The sequence below is a fragment of the Leucoraja erinacea genome, chromosome 2 (assembly GCF_028641065.1).
Source record: "Leucoraja erinacea ecotype New England chromosome 2, Leri_hhj_1, whole genome shotgun sequence".
In the NCBI taxonomy this organism is placed as follows: Eukaryota; Metazoa; Chordata; class Chondrichthyes; order Rajiformes; family Rajidae; genus Leucoraja; species Leucoraja erinaceus.
Window position 1 is genome coordinate 54541228 of NC_073378.1, and position 14879 is coordinate 54556106.

The following is a 14879-nucleotide window of genomic DNA, read 5'->3' on the forward strand; positions in this document are numbered from 1 at the left end:
CATCGTGGGTGTGAATTTCAGACAGCGCTCCCCTGCTATCCCTGGACCCCGCCTTTGACGGTCGATCCAGCTCGAGGTTTTTCAGGCGAGTGCCCTCGAGCTTGAAGGCAGAAAAGTCGCGTTAGTGGGACAGGCCTTTAAGGAGGAGATACAAGGATGGTAAAGTAAGGGAACCTTGCATGGCCAAGTTGGTTGTCAACTTGATGAAAAGGAGAAAAGGTCTCATATGTCAGGTTTTTGCTGACCGAATCAGACACGTCTTTGGGGAATATGAAGAATGCAGGAACAAACAGAAGCAGGAAATTATGAGGGTCAAAATATGGAATTTAAGTGTCCTTGGAAAGTAGGATTAAAGAGATTAAAACCAAGAAAGGAACTATGGAGGAGGCTGGGCCACTTACGAATTAAGGAGGGTATTTACTGTATGCTTGGAGTCAGAGGATGAAGCTAAGGTACTAAAGTATATTAAGTATTGGTGTTAACCAAGGAGAAGGATTGTATTGTGTGCAATTCTCATTTTCCCATTACAAGAAAGATGTGGAGGCATTGGAGATGGTGCAGTCTTTAGTAAAGAGGACACAAGTAAATTCCAAGAAATTGATGTATTTCAGGTATTGGAAGAACTTGGAAGTGGGGGTGGGGGGGGGGGGGGGTAGGGGGAGATAACAAATACAAATGTTACTGAACAAATTGGTGGAATTAAGAGCTGATGGGTTGGAAAATAGCAACCTGGGAGATAGTTAGCCTGACACGACAGTCTCGTTTGCTGAGAATTTGTAATAGAGAAAATATTAAATACCCAAAACATTCTCTGGGACTATTTATTACCCACCTAGTTTAAAATATTTATATTGGTCGATATTTAGATAATCAAAGAATCAGACAGAATTGCTGTGGTTAGGTGAATGGAAAATTGTTTGACCAATTTATTGCTGTTTTTTGAAGAGGTAGCATATGTTGTAGATAAAAAAGAACTGATTTAGTACTATGTTTAGATTTCCCAAAGACATCATTAATTGAATATAAAAGTGAGAAGGCTTTTGTGTTGTGCATTATGATACTACTGAAGTATTACACATAGATTTAGTATCCTTATATCCTTATTTAAAAGAGGATGTCGATCTATTGTAAATTGTTCAAGAACGGTTTAATTGAAAGATACCTTGAGTTAAGTTTGCATTTGCTGGAGTTTAGAAGAGTGAGAGAGTAAACAAGATACTGCAGATGTTGGAACCTTGGTATCTTGGTTTCTTGATCCTGACAAAATATTCCAAATGGAATTTAAACTGGAGGTGGTGGAGGGAGGACTTAAGCCAGAAAGGGTTTTTGGGAAGAAAGAGTTACCTTAAATTTAGTTGCATCTGGTTAGGTAACTATGGTAGGGTGGAGATTATTCCATGCTTTAATTGTGCGGGGGAAGAATGAATTGCTGTACACATCTGTCTTGGTAGCTGGTATCTCAAATTGGATCAAATGCCCTCGTCTGCTCCCAATTGGTTTGGGTTTGGTATAGGTTTTGTAAACTATGTCGACTGGCCATTTAACATTTTGCAAAAACAAGTCAGACGGTGTGCTTTACATCTGTTTTGGAGGGGGTTCCACCACAGTGAATTCAGAAGTTTGGTAACATTCGCTTCTCTCTCATAGGTATTAGTAACAAATCGAGCTGCCTGTCTTTGGACACGTTCGATGGAAGAAATGTTTTTATTTGTGTATGGGTCCCATGATGCAACTGCGTAGTACAAGTGAGGTCTAACGAGGGTGAAGTATAGCTTCTCCTTGACAGAAGTTGTACAAGTGAAACACAAAGTGGTGGAGGAACTCAGCGGGTCAGTTGAAATGAACAGACAACTTTTTGGGTCGGGATTCTTCTTCAGACTCGGAGTGAGAGGGAACTTGATTGAAACACAAAATCCTGAGGCATCTTGTCAGAATGGATGTGGAGATCAAGTGCAAGGATTGGGAAATGTGGCTTATTGTTAAAAAAATGAGAGGTAAGACACAAAACAAAACATCCACAGTGCACAGATAAAGGGCACAACATTTAGTGCAAGTAGAGGCATTGGTGTGCTGTCTTGGCCGTAGTTTTGTTGTGGCTGGTCCAGGCTGGTGATATTTATTCCGAAGAACTTGAAGCTTTTGACCTTCTCTACCTCGGGGCCATCAATGTATACTGGGGTGTGTGTACTGTTTTGCTTCCGAAAGTCAATCACAATCTCCTTTGTCTTGCTGACATTGAGGGAGAGATTATTGGCTTGGCACCTAGTTCCAAGGTTTTTAATCTCCTTCCTGTACTGTGTCTCATCATTATTTGATATCCAGTCTATTATGGTGGTGTCGTCCGCCAACTTGTACATTGAGTTGGATTCGTATTTGGCTGCAGAGTCATGAGTGTATAAGAAGCAGAGAAGGGGGCTGAGAGTGGATGACCAGCAAGGGGGCTGGTAGTGGATGATTTTCATCTATACTCACTGATTGTGGTTTGTTGGTCAGGACGTCGAGAATCCATTTGCAGAGGTGAGTGTTGACTCCAAGTTCCACAAGTTTGGAGATGTGCTTGGATAGGATAATGGTATTGAAAGCAGAGCTGTATCTTTGAATTGCAGCCTGGTGTAGGTGTCTTCCTTATCCAGGTGTACCTGGATAGCGATAACGATAGATGGATACCAATGAAGACTTTTCTGGCAGTTGCTAACTTTCCATTTTATAGCACTTTTGGGGAATATCTTTTGACATTGATGTTTTCCTGTTTACAGGTGCTGGTGGTTGGTCACCTCTGGATTCTGATCATTATCAGTGGCTGCAGCTGGACTTTGGGAACAGGAAACAAGTCACTGCCGTAGCAACCCAAGGCAGATACAGCAGTTCGGACTGGGTGACACAGTACAGGTTACTTTACAGTGATAAAGGACGGAACTGGAAGCCGCACCATCAAGATGGAAACATCTGGGTAGGTATTTACTGCAGTTAATGGTTTAATTTACATGCAAATATGATGATAATAGAATAATGCACTCCGTCCATTGCATAATTACCCTGTTTCCCATGTGTAATAATCTTCACATGTGTTTATGGACAACCCCTTTACACCATCATTCTTAGAGTTGTATAGCACAGAAATGGGCTGTGGATTTGTGCCGACCATTGTGCCCATCCACACTATTCCTATTTTCCTGCACTCGGTCAGCATTCTTCAATGACTTGCCAATGTAAGTGTTTGAGTACACGTCTCATAAAGATCATGATTGCATCTGCATCCACTGCCTCCTCTGGCACCACTATGAACCACTGTGTAAAAAAAAAAAAAAAAAATCCCCTCAAATTCCCTTTAAAACTTGTTCCTCTTGTTCCTCTGCCGTTAAAAATTGGAAAATAAAGGAGCAGTGTTGCTCCTTTAAGTGTTGAAATCTGTGATTTATATTTTGAACCGTTTTAAAGCAATCGACAGTACTGGACAACCCAGAGATACTTTACAGTTTATGTAATTGAAAATAAAACTGCAAACTTGGGAAATCGGACAAAAAATAACAGAAAATCTGGAAAAATCAGGCAGCGTCAGTAGAAAGAGAATAAAGTAAATACATTCTGTCAAAAACCCTTCATGAGAATTGAAAATGTAAGAAAACAATGTAGCTTTAAACTGCAGATACTGTGGGAGAGCAATCAATGGGAATATCTCTGACACGGTAAGGCCTAGGTTGCCTTGGTGATAAGCTGTTTTCAAAACTAAAGACACTTCAAGCTTGAGGATGGTTATAAAACAAAGTTATAACAGAACTTGAGATGCGTGAATGCTGTAAAATGCAGGTCAGAGCTGACGTGGTGAACCAAAACCGAAACGAGAATGGTGGAAATGCTCATCAGATCTGTAGGGGGAGAAAAACTGAAGTACTATCACAGTTATATCGTTATAACTGTGATATTGTGGATATTGGGTTATATTGTTAAAGCAGAACTGCCCGAAGTACATTTGAGGAACAGCACCCCATCTTCCATCTGAGCATGTTGGAGTTCTCTGAACTCAATATTAAATTTATCAATTTAAAGTAACTCACTCTCTCTGCATTGGAACTGGTCTTTGTCCCGACCCATAACTTCGCTGCAACTGAAAATGAACTTATTGTCTTGGCGTACTGCGCATGTTGTTCCATTGTTTAAAGAGGGTTCTAAGAATAAACCTAGCAATTATAGACCTGTTAGTTTGAAGTCAGTGGTGGGCAAATTAATGGAAAGGATACTTAGAGATATATATATATAATCATCTGGATAAACAGGGTCTGATGAGGAACAGCCAAAATTGATTTGTGCCTGGAAGGTCATGTTTGACTAATCTTCTTGAATTTTTTGAAGAGGTTACTAGGGAAATTGATGAGGGTAAAGCAGTGGATGTTGTCTATATGGACTTCAGTAAGGCCTTTGACATGGTTCCACATGGAAGGTTCAATTGTCGGGTATTAATAATGGAGTAGCAAGATGGATTCAACAGTGGCTGAATGGGAGGTACCAGAGAGTAATGGTGGATAACTGTTTGTCAGGTTAGGGGCCGGTGACTAGTGGGGTGCCTCACGGATCTGTGTTGGGTCCACTGTTGTTTGTCATATACATCAATGATAGAAACATAGAAACATAGAAAATAGGTGCAGGAGTAGGCCATTCGGCCCTTCGAGCCTGCACCACCATTCGATATGATCATGGCTGATCATCCAACTCAGTATCCCATCCCTGCCTTCTTTCCATATCCCCTGATCCCTTTAGCCACAAGGGCCACATCTAACTAAAATTAGAAACACGGTATGGCAGATCAGATTTAATTTGGGCCACATAAAAACAAAAATCAGCAATATCAACAAGGTACCATTAATATTAAATAAAACAACCAAAAAAAATCTCTCTATAAAGAAAATAGTTTGAAATTTCTTATAAAAAAAAACATACTTAAATTCTGGAAAATGCACCCACACCGACGTTCAAAATGTGGATTTCAAACATGTCGGAAATGTTACACCTTGAAGATATGAGATTACTCCTGTCAGGCAAATCAGACCAATTCTTAAAGATTTGATCTCCATTTATCGACTTATTACAAGCACGTGGTGCAACACAACCTTAGAAATTAATTGTGTCATAACAGGGTGAAGGGTGGGTAAAGATACGAAGGAGGCATATCTATCCCTTTCAATTTCTCTCTCTTTTTTTTTCCTTTTCTCTTTCTTTCTCCTCTATTCTTTCTCTTTCTGCTTATTTCACATCACCTTCTTCTTTCCTTTTTCGAGCTATATAATATTCTCTATCTATATTTGTTGATTTTCTTACTGTTTTTTTTCTACTATTAAATTTAAAATAAGAAGTTGTACATGAAATGTAATATGTTATTTATGACATATTATTGTACATCACTTCTAATAAAAATATTAAAAAATAAATAAAAATTTCAATCATCTGTGTAACATGCATCCCAATTCAGCTTGAATTTTACAAGCATTATAAATATACAATGAGATTAAGTTAATGTCTTTTCTTTTGTTGTTACATTGTTTAGGCGGTCAGTACACAAAGGCAAAGCAAAAAATGCTCTCCTATCTGTTCCCCTCATTTATGTTATAGTTGTAAATACTGATAAAAATGCGATAGTTCCTCCACCCACACACACACACACACACACACACACACACACACACACACACACACACACACACACACAACACACACACACACACACACACACACACACACACACACACACACACACACACACACACACACACACACACACACACACACTAACACACACACACACACACACACACTAACCACCCCCCCACCCACAAACAAACCATCCCCCTTGATATTAAATTAATATTATTCATTGGCTCCTTTACCCTATCCCCACCCTATCTCGAGGGGCAGAGAGACATGACGGGAGAGAGAGAGGGGGGGGGTAGAGAGAGGGGGCAGAGAGAGAGAGAGAGAGAGGGGCAGAAAAAGTGGGGCAGAGAAAAGGAAAGATGGAGGGGGGGGGAGGGGTAGAGGGGGTGGAGGAAGTGGGGAGAGGGTTGATGGGGAGGGGAGAGAGGGGTGAGAGGAGAGGAGAGAGGAGGGGGTAGAGAGGAGGGGTGGGGGGAAGGGGGGGGGGGGAGGGAGGTGGGGGAGGGGGTGATGGGGAAGGGACGAAGAGAGAGGAGGGGGAGAGGGGGAAGGGAGGAGGAGAGAGGAGGCGAGAGGAGGGAAGAGGAGGGTGGTGACGTCACTCCTGGAAAACAGTGCCCAGCAGGCAGCGCATTAAAAATTCTGCGCAGCTTGCCGAGAGGGTCAGAGGCATTGTGATGTCATCCAGCTCGCTTCAGCGCATTAGATTTTAAAAATATGTCAGATTAGTGAACAATTTTCGGAAAAAACCCGGGAAATAATGAATCAAAATGTCAGATGAGGGGATTTTCGAAATCATGAGGTAAACCTCTACCACACACAACACACACACACACACACACACACACACACACACACACACACACATATATACACACACACGCACACACACATATACACACACACACACACACACACACACACACACACACACACACACACACACACACACACACACACACACACACACACACACACATTATAATAGATAGATAGATGGTGATGTCGTATTTATATTTGTTTATTTTAGATACATCTTAAATATTCAAAAAAAATCTATTTAATTAAAGCTTACAGCAAATGCGTACTAAATGGTTAGTTTTTTATTGAATAATTTTCAGCAATTTAAAACCACATTGCCCACAGATAGATGAAGTTTTAAAAGTGTTTTTCTCATATGCAAATTCTATTCTTAATAATAAACCTGTCAGGTTATCACTCTTAACTACTTAGATGTCCAATCTATAATGAAAGGATTAAATACACTCCCTGCTTTGTTAACTCTTTATGCTGGTACGTGGACGATTTTACATAGTGATTATACCATTAAATTCGGTGAAAGCTTGAACAATTAAACTGTTTTATGGAGTAATGATCTACTTTTAATAAAGTTGCTGCTTGGTTTCTGCAAGTTGACAACAAGATTGCATAAATGTTCTCTGGTGTTTAGAGTTATTTAAAGTTAAGCTTGTGGGGACTGTTGTGACCAATACTAAAAGACCTTGTCCTGACAGCAAGTCCTCCACTCAAGCCAGCTGATCTCTGACATGCTTGAAGGAGAATGAGCAGACGACACACAGGGAAACGCAAGCTGCTGTCCCTCCATTCTGTGCATGCACAAGTACCTGTCTGGGGAGCTCTTGAATAGCACTGTTGAGTCTGTCTGTTGAGCTGTGTGTCGTGACCATCCGAGGGAGACAGTCCAGGGGGGATGGGGGGGCACTCAGCAGGGCCGGTTCAGAGCCGTTATAGCTCTTGGAATAAAGCTGTTTCTGAGTCTGGAGGTTCGGGCGTAACGTCTGCCGGAGGGAAGTAGTTCGAACAGACCGTTACAGGGGTGTGATGAGTCTTTATGGATGCTGGCAGCCTTCCTGAGGCACCGTGTGTGGTAGATGCCCTCCAAGGCTGGTAGCTCTGTCCCAATGATCCTCTGCGCTCTGTGGACGACGCGCTGAAGAGCTCTCCTCTCCGCCTCCGTGCAGCTGAGATACCACACAGAGATGCCATACGTTAATATGCTCTCTGTGGTGCAGCGGTAAAACATTGTCAGCAGCTGTTGGGGGCAGCCCAGTCTTTTTTAATGTCCTCAGGAAGAACAGTCGTTGCTGTGCCTTCTTGACCAGCGCAGTGGTGTTGGTGGACCATGTGAGGTCCTCTGAAATGTGAGTGCCCAGAAACTTAAAGCTGGACACTCTCTCCACACTTTCCCCGTAAATGGAGATTGGGGCGTATTCTCCATTATGGGACCTCCTGAAGTCAATAATCAGCTCCTTGGTCTTGGAGGTGTTTAGTGACAAGTTGTTACGTGTGCACCAGTCCACCAGGTTCTGCAACTGCGCCCTGTAGTTTGTTTCATCACCGTTGGTGATCAGCCCAATCACTGTTGTTGTTTTGGCACTGTCATTGTGGGCTGAACGGCCTGTTTCTGTGCTGTACTGTTCTATATTCAATCTGATGGGAAGATGGGGAAAAGATTTCAACAGGAAATGGTATCTACCCAGTGTTTTCAGGAAGCATTTCTGACATCCGATCTTCAGCAAGGAGGAGTGTGCTCTGTGCTTCACTGAAATTTTTCACCAGCTGAACGTTTGCTGGGGGTTGATAAGGCGATTCTGCCATGAACTTGCACAGTGGTGTAGTTGACAAAATCACTGCCTCACCGTGGCAGAGACCCAGGTTCAATCTTGACCTCCGCTGTTGTCTGTGTGGAGTTTGCACCTTCTATCTGTGACTGTGTGGGATTCCTCCAGGTGCTCCGGTTTCCTCCCACATCTCAAAGACATGTGGGTTTGCAGATTAATTGGCCACTGTGAAATTGTCCCTCGTATGTACGGAGTGGATGAGAAAGTGTGATAATATGGAACTGGTATTAACGGATGATCGATGGTTGGCATGAACTCTGTGGCCAGAAGGGCCTTTTCCACGCTGTATCTTTCAGTCAATCAGAACATAACTTTTAGGCAGCAAGCTCCTTTTCAACTAGAACTGGATAATTGCAACAGCTCACAGTTTTCTGTCTATCATTACCCAAGGAAAGTCATTGGTTGCTTCTGCTAAGGGAGAGCTGACTACTTTCCTTTCTCTTGTCAAGCAGTAACTTTGAAAGCATTGCAGACTTCTCCATGATACTGGAGCCAAGGACTGCAGTCACATTGTTCATTGAGTGCTTCACGTCAATACTAAGATGTACTGCAACCAGAATAGATTTCCCCAACATTGAGTTGCTGTGCGGTGAATTGAAATGCAATTCGGTGAATCATTCGGATCAAGAATATGGACAGTACAGCACAAGAACAGGCCCTTGGGCCCACAATGTTGTGCTGAACATGATACCAACACCAACTCTTTATCTGTCTGCACATCATCCATATCCCCCCCATTCTCTGCCTCTGCAAAAGCCTCTTAAATGCCACTATTGTATGAACCTCCACCACCATCCCCAGCAGCGAGATCCAGGCACTCACCATCCTCTTTGGAAAATAAACCTGCTCTGTACATCTCCTGTAAACTTTGATCCACTCACCGTAAAACTGCCGTGTAGTTTTTGATTTACCAGGTTTTCTGGCTGCAATAGCATTCATACTGGTTGGAGGATGAATTGTGTGAATCCATGTTAGGATCAAGGTTGTGTTAAAGTAGCTGACAACTATTTCATGCGGGAACAAATGGAGAATATTCAAAGGGCCAGGAGTTATGTATATTTTGAAAGGTGGGGTTGACTGGGGATAATCAGTAGGGCTGTGTGAAGATAAATTCTGTTTCACTAATTAGATTTTTTTGTGGACGTACTAAAGAAGATTAATGAAGGCGGGGTGTTAGATATTGTCTATATTAACTTTAGTAAGACACTTGACAGGTTTGGTGAGAGTGGGATGCGTGTTTGTAGTGCTCCAGTGAAGTCCCGTAGAGCAGAGGATTCGGATGCCGTGGGACAGGTTGTACCATTTTTTCAAAGTCGTATTTTGGTAGATGTTTTTTAACATAGCAAATAAAGAGAAGATGCCAGGTTTGATTCCAGTGCTCAAGTTCTGTTGTTCAAATGTTCATCAGTCATAAGGAGCAGAAGTAGACCATATTTCTTCATGTGAAGAAAGACTGGATAGACTCGACTTGTACTCGCTAGAATTTAGAAGATTGAGGGGGGATCTTATGGAAACGTACAAAATTCTTAAGGGGTTGGACAGGCTAGATGCAGGCAGATTGTTCCCAATTTTGGGGAAGTCCAGAACAAGGGGTTACAGTTTAAAGATAAGGGGGAAATCTTTTAGGACCGAGATGAGAAAAACATTTTTCACACAGAGAGTGGTGAATCTCTGGAATTCTCTGCCACAGGAGGTAGTTGAGGCCAGTTCATTGGCTATATTTAAGAGGGAGTTAGATGTGGCCCTTGTGGCTAAAGGTATCAGGGGGTATCGAGAGAAGGCAGGTACAGGATACTGAGTTGGATGATCAGCCATGATCATATTGCAGGCTCCAAGGGCCAAATGGCCTACTCCGGCACCTATTTTCTATGTTTCTATGTGGTCCATCGAGTCTACTCCGCCATTCAATCATGGTTGATCTATGTTTCCCTCTCAACCCCATTCCCCTGCCATTTCCCCATAACCCATGACATCCTCACCAATCAAGTATCTGTCAATCCTCGCCTTAAAAATACCCAATAACTTGGTCTCTGCAGCCGTCTGTGGCAACGAATTCCACAGATTCACAACCTTCTGACAAAATAAATTCCTCCTCATCTCCTTTCTAAAAGTACATCCTTTTTATTATTTTTTCAGTTAATATTCGGCCCATCCCACCAACCCAGTGCTTATAGTGTGACAAATGCCTGAGAATGCCACTTCTGAAGGCTGCTCAGCATGCTTTGTTTATGTGGACATCAGCAGAGGATGTTATCAGGCGTTGCTGTAATGAGACTTGCTTTCAGATAATGCATTGTTAACAGCTTTAAATGCGTTGTTAACAGCTTCAAATGGATAAGGTATGGGTGAGTAACTGTCATAGTTAGAACTACGTCCTAAGCAGCAGTGAAAGCCCCCTGGAGAACACGAAAATAAGCAAGAATATTTAAATTGAAGATTGAGATGAGCCAATGTAGTATTTGGGTTAAAAAAAAAAAACATGTGTTTGCTGGAAGCTAAACGGTTCAGTTAAAAGGATAGATGAGACAAGGTAGAAAGCTGTTTTTGGAATTTCAATTTGTATTCACAAAACAGAAGCATTTACTTGACAATTGTTTGAGTAGTGTTGACTGTTTCTAGAGTGAGAGATGATGAATTGGGTGTTATTTCCAATCTTTGGAGGTGGAGGAGATGTTGACTCATTATTCCCAAATCTTGTTTGCGCATTCGGCTTTTATTTCAAAGAAGAGAACAAAAGATTAAAGCGAACACTCAATTTGAGTGGGAGCTGTCTGCGTCAAGAAATATTCTGCTACAAAGTGTAAGTGTAACTTGTGGATTTACTGCTTTTAAACATCATAAATCATTTGAATAAACTGAGGTGGAACTCAGAGTATCATTAAATTCAAATGCGATTGCAATCAAAAGAGGGCGGCACATGGGGCAGCAGAACTGCTGCATTACTGCGCCAGAGACTTGAGTTTGATCCTGACCACGGTGCTATCTGTGTGGAGTTTGTACGTTCTCCCTGTGTTCTTAAGGGTTAAGTGCTCCGGTTTCCACACACACCCCAAAGACATATTGGAGGTTACACAAAAAAGCTGGAGAAACTCAGCGGGCAGCATCTATGGAGCGAAGGAAATAGGCAACGTTTTGGGCCGAAACCCTTCTTCTTAACATAGATGCTGCTGCACCCGCTGAGTTTCTCCAGCTTTTTTGTGTAACCTTCGATTCTCCAGCATCTGCAGTTCCCTCTTAAACCCAAAGACATATTGGTTGGTTTGTAGGTTAATTGGCTTTGGTAAAATTGTAAATTAGCACGAGTGTGTAGGATTGTTATAGTATAAGAATTGATCGCTGCTCAGCACTGGCTCCATGGGCTGAAGAGCCTGTTTCCGTGCTGTATCTCTAAAGTAAAGTCTAATTTGTGCTATAGAGACATTATACCAGAATGCAGTGACTTTGGGATGATAGCTTTGATAGAGTAGAAAGAAAAGGTTGTGCTAGGGACAGAGCTGTTTGCAGAGTTATTCTGAGACCATAAGTTAGCCATAAAGCCACACTGGGAGAACTGCATCATAACTCAATTAAGTCTTTAGTTTAATATAATAAAAAAGAACTACAGATGCTGGTTTATTCCAAAGATAGATACAAAATGCTGGAGTAACTCAGCGGGTCAGGCAGCATCTCTGGAGAGCATGGATAGGTGACGTCGGGACCCTTCTTCAGACTCAAAAAATCATTACTTTAGTTTAGATATACAGCATGGAAATAGGACCTTTGTCCCACCGAATACATGTCAACCATCGATCACAGTTCACACTAGTTCTGTTATCCCACTTTCTTATCCACTCCCTCCACACTAGGGGTAAATTTACAGAGGCCAATGAACCTATAAAGCCGCATATATTTGGGATGTGGAAGAAACCGGAGCACCTAGAGGAAACCCACTGGGTCACAGGGAGAATGTGAATAATCCACACATACAGCACTCGAGGTCAGGATTGAACTCTGGTCTCTGATCTGTGAGGCAGCAGCTCCACCAGCTGTGCCACCGTGCTGCTCTTACCCACCAGTTTATTCTCGCTTAAAGGTTGGAATACTTATTATTTACAATTAAGCTCCATTCACTACAATGATCAATGTTCGTAAGGGGTAGGAGCAGAATTAGGCCATTTGGCCCATCGAGTCATAACCCATAACCCCTGACACCCATACTAATCCTGGATCTATGTATCTTTGCGTTAAAAATGTCCATTGCCTTGGGCTCCACACCCTTCTGTGGTATTGTGTGAACTAGGCTTCCTCATGTACAAGCTATTAGACCTCCAGACAGTTTCATTGCAATTTGCAAATTTACTAGCTTCAAACTTTGTTGGAGTCACAAAGAGTTCTGTGATTATTTTTTGTCAACTGACAGAAAACTGTTTCTTTAGGCTCTGGAGCTTTATGTTGCAACAGTTTCAGTGTTTTGGCAGATTATACACACACTTGCGTCACAGCTGATTTCACATGCAATGTTTTAGCACCATTGGTGTGTTGTGTTTAATGTTGCAAATCTAGCTGCAGAGGATGAGGGGGAGCTGTCAGGCCAGGAGTACCTGCTTTATATTCCAACATGGATTAAATGCATTGGGTTCCAGATGGACCGATATGGACCACACTGGGGAAGTTGAATATTTAATGCAGACAAATCTGTCCGGCATTGACTTGGTGGTCTAAGGTGGTTGTTTACATGCTGTATGATTCCATAACTATGACAGTGAGCCCAAAACGTACACAGTGCTTGTGATGTATTTTAGAGATAAAGTCCAGAAACATGTCCTTCGGCGCATCAAGTCCGCGCTGACCAGCGTTCACCCCGTACACTAGCACTATCCTGCACACCAGAGACAATTTACAATTTAACCAAAGCCAATTAACCAACAAACCTGTACGTCTTTGGAGTGTGGGAGGAAACAGGAATAGCAGGAGAAAACCCATGCAGTCACAGGGAGAACGTACAAACTACGTAGTGACAGCACCCTTTGGCAGGATCGAATCAGGGTGCCTGGCGCTGCACCACTATGCCACCCAATGCACACTATCTTAACCATACATTTCATTTTTACAAGCTGTATCCTAATTTAACTGTCATTAAAAGTATTTCAAGCACATGTATTGGCATTATACTCAACAGAAATGTATGAATGCTATAATATTCTTACTATAATGCCTAAAGAAGGGTCCTGACCCAAAACATCACCTATCCATGTTCTCCATTACTTTAGATTTTCGAGTTTGGAGATACAGCGTGGCATCAGGCCCATTGAGCCAATCAGTGATCACCCCATATACCATCGCTATCATACACACTAGGGGCAATTACAATTTACAAAAGCCAATTAACCCACAAACCTGTACGTCTTTGGAGTGTGGGATGTAACAGAGAAACCCCATACAGTCTCAGGAAGAACGTACAAACTTCCTACAGACAGCACCCGTAGTCAGGATTGAACCTGTGTTTCTGGTCCACTTGGTCACTGTGCTGCCTGATCTGCTGAGCTATGCCGGCACTCTCTTCCCTTGCTATAATTATAGACTCCAATTTCAATACCTTCCCTACCCTCCCCACGTCGCTTTCCTGTGTCACCACTCCCTCCCACGTTGCACACCCATTTCCACCTATAGCCTCCCTCTAGCTTTACATTTCACTCTTCTTTTCTCCTTATCTTACTACTTTTCATCTCCAGCCATCAATCTATTAATTAACCCCCTTTGCCAATACCCACCTATCATTGTCCAGGGTTAGTCCTACCTCCACTTCTCTTTTCCAGCTTTCCCCCTAAACTACAACCAGTATGAAGAAGGGTTGCAACCCAAAACATCACCTGCCCATTTGCTCCAAAGGTACTGCCCGACCTGCTTAGTTACTCCAGCATTTGTTGTTTTGCTCAAGGTTCCATCATCTTTGTGTCAACAATTATAGTGCTTTAGCGGTGCAGAGATGACGACCAGTTGATTTAAACAGATGTTATTACGAAATCGTTTTATGGTCAACAGCTCTGCACAAATGCGACTTGCCACCACGCGAAAGCGAAAACCGCGCAAAAACAGCAGCCCCTCCCGAGTCACGTGACTGCAGCTTCCGAAAGCCGGTTCGATACCTGCATGCGCCAGCAGGCGCCGCTGCATGGCCACCCCAGTATCCATGGTACGGAAATGCATGGGTAACCGGATGGTTCGACCGGAACGCGTAGTTCGAGGTCGCGGGGCGAGCGTAACATATGCAAAACAGAACTGGAGGGGCGCGACACACGTGAACGTGGGACGGGCATAACAGAGAGGACCAGTGAAACATAACTGGGTGTAACAGGTGCAGAGGGCGGCAAAACGGCCGGGGGACGCCCTCTACGCCGCGGAGTGGCCACCGCCACCGGGCTATCCTCGTCGACGTGTGCTGGCTTAAGGCAGCTGATGTAGATGAACTCCTCCTGCCACCCATGTCCAACATGAACGTCGAGGTACAAGTCTCTAGTAGGGTGAACGGTGAGAATCCCTATGAATCTGGTGCTCCATAGCTCATCGGTTCTCTCCACGAGGTGCTGGGGATCGCTGATTCCATCCATGTGA

The 14879-nt window shown here is 42.9% G+C and overlaps 1 protein-coding gene across 2 annotated transcripts in view; it reads left to right on the top strand.

The window, feature by feature from the left end:
• LOC129710200 (contactin-associated protein-like 2) overlaps positions 1–14879 on the top strand; it is a 1639166-nt gene that overhangs the window by 646127 nt on the left and 978160 nt on the right. For both annotated transcript variants that reach the window (XM_055657015.1, XM_055657024.1), the window contains exon 3: positions 2757–2950. In XM_055657015.1, coding sequence (XP_055512990.1) covers positions 2757–2950 — 194 coding nt within the window. The remainder of the gene's footprint in view (positions 1–2756; positions 2951–14879) is intronic.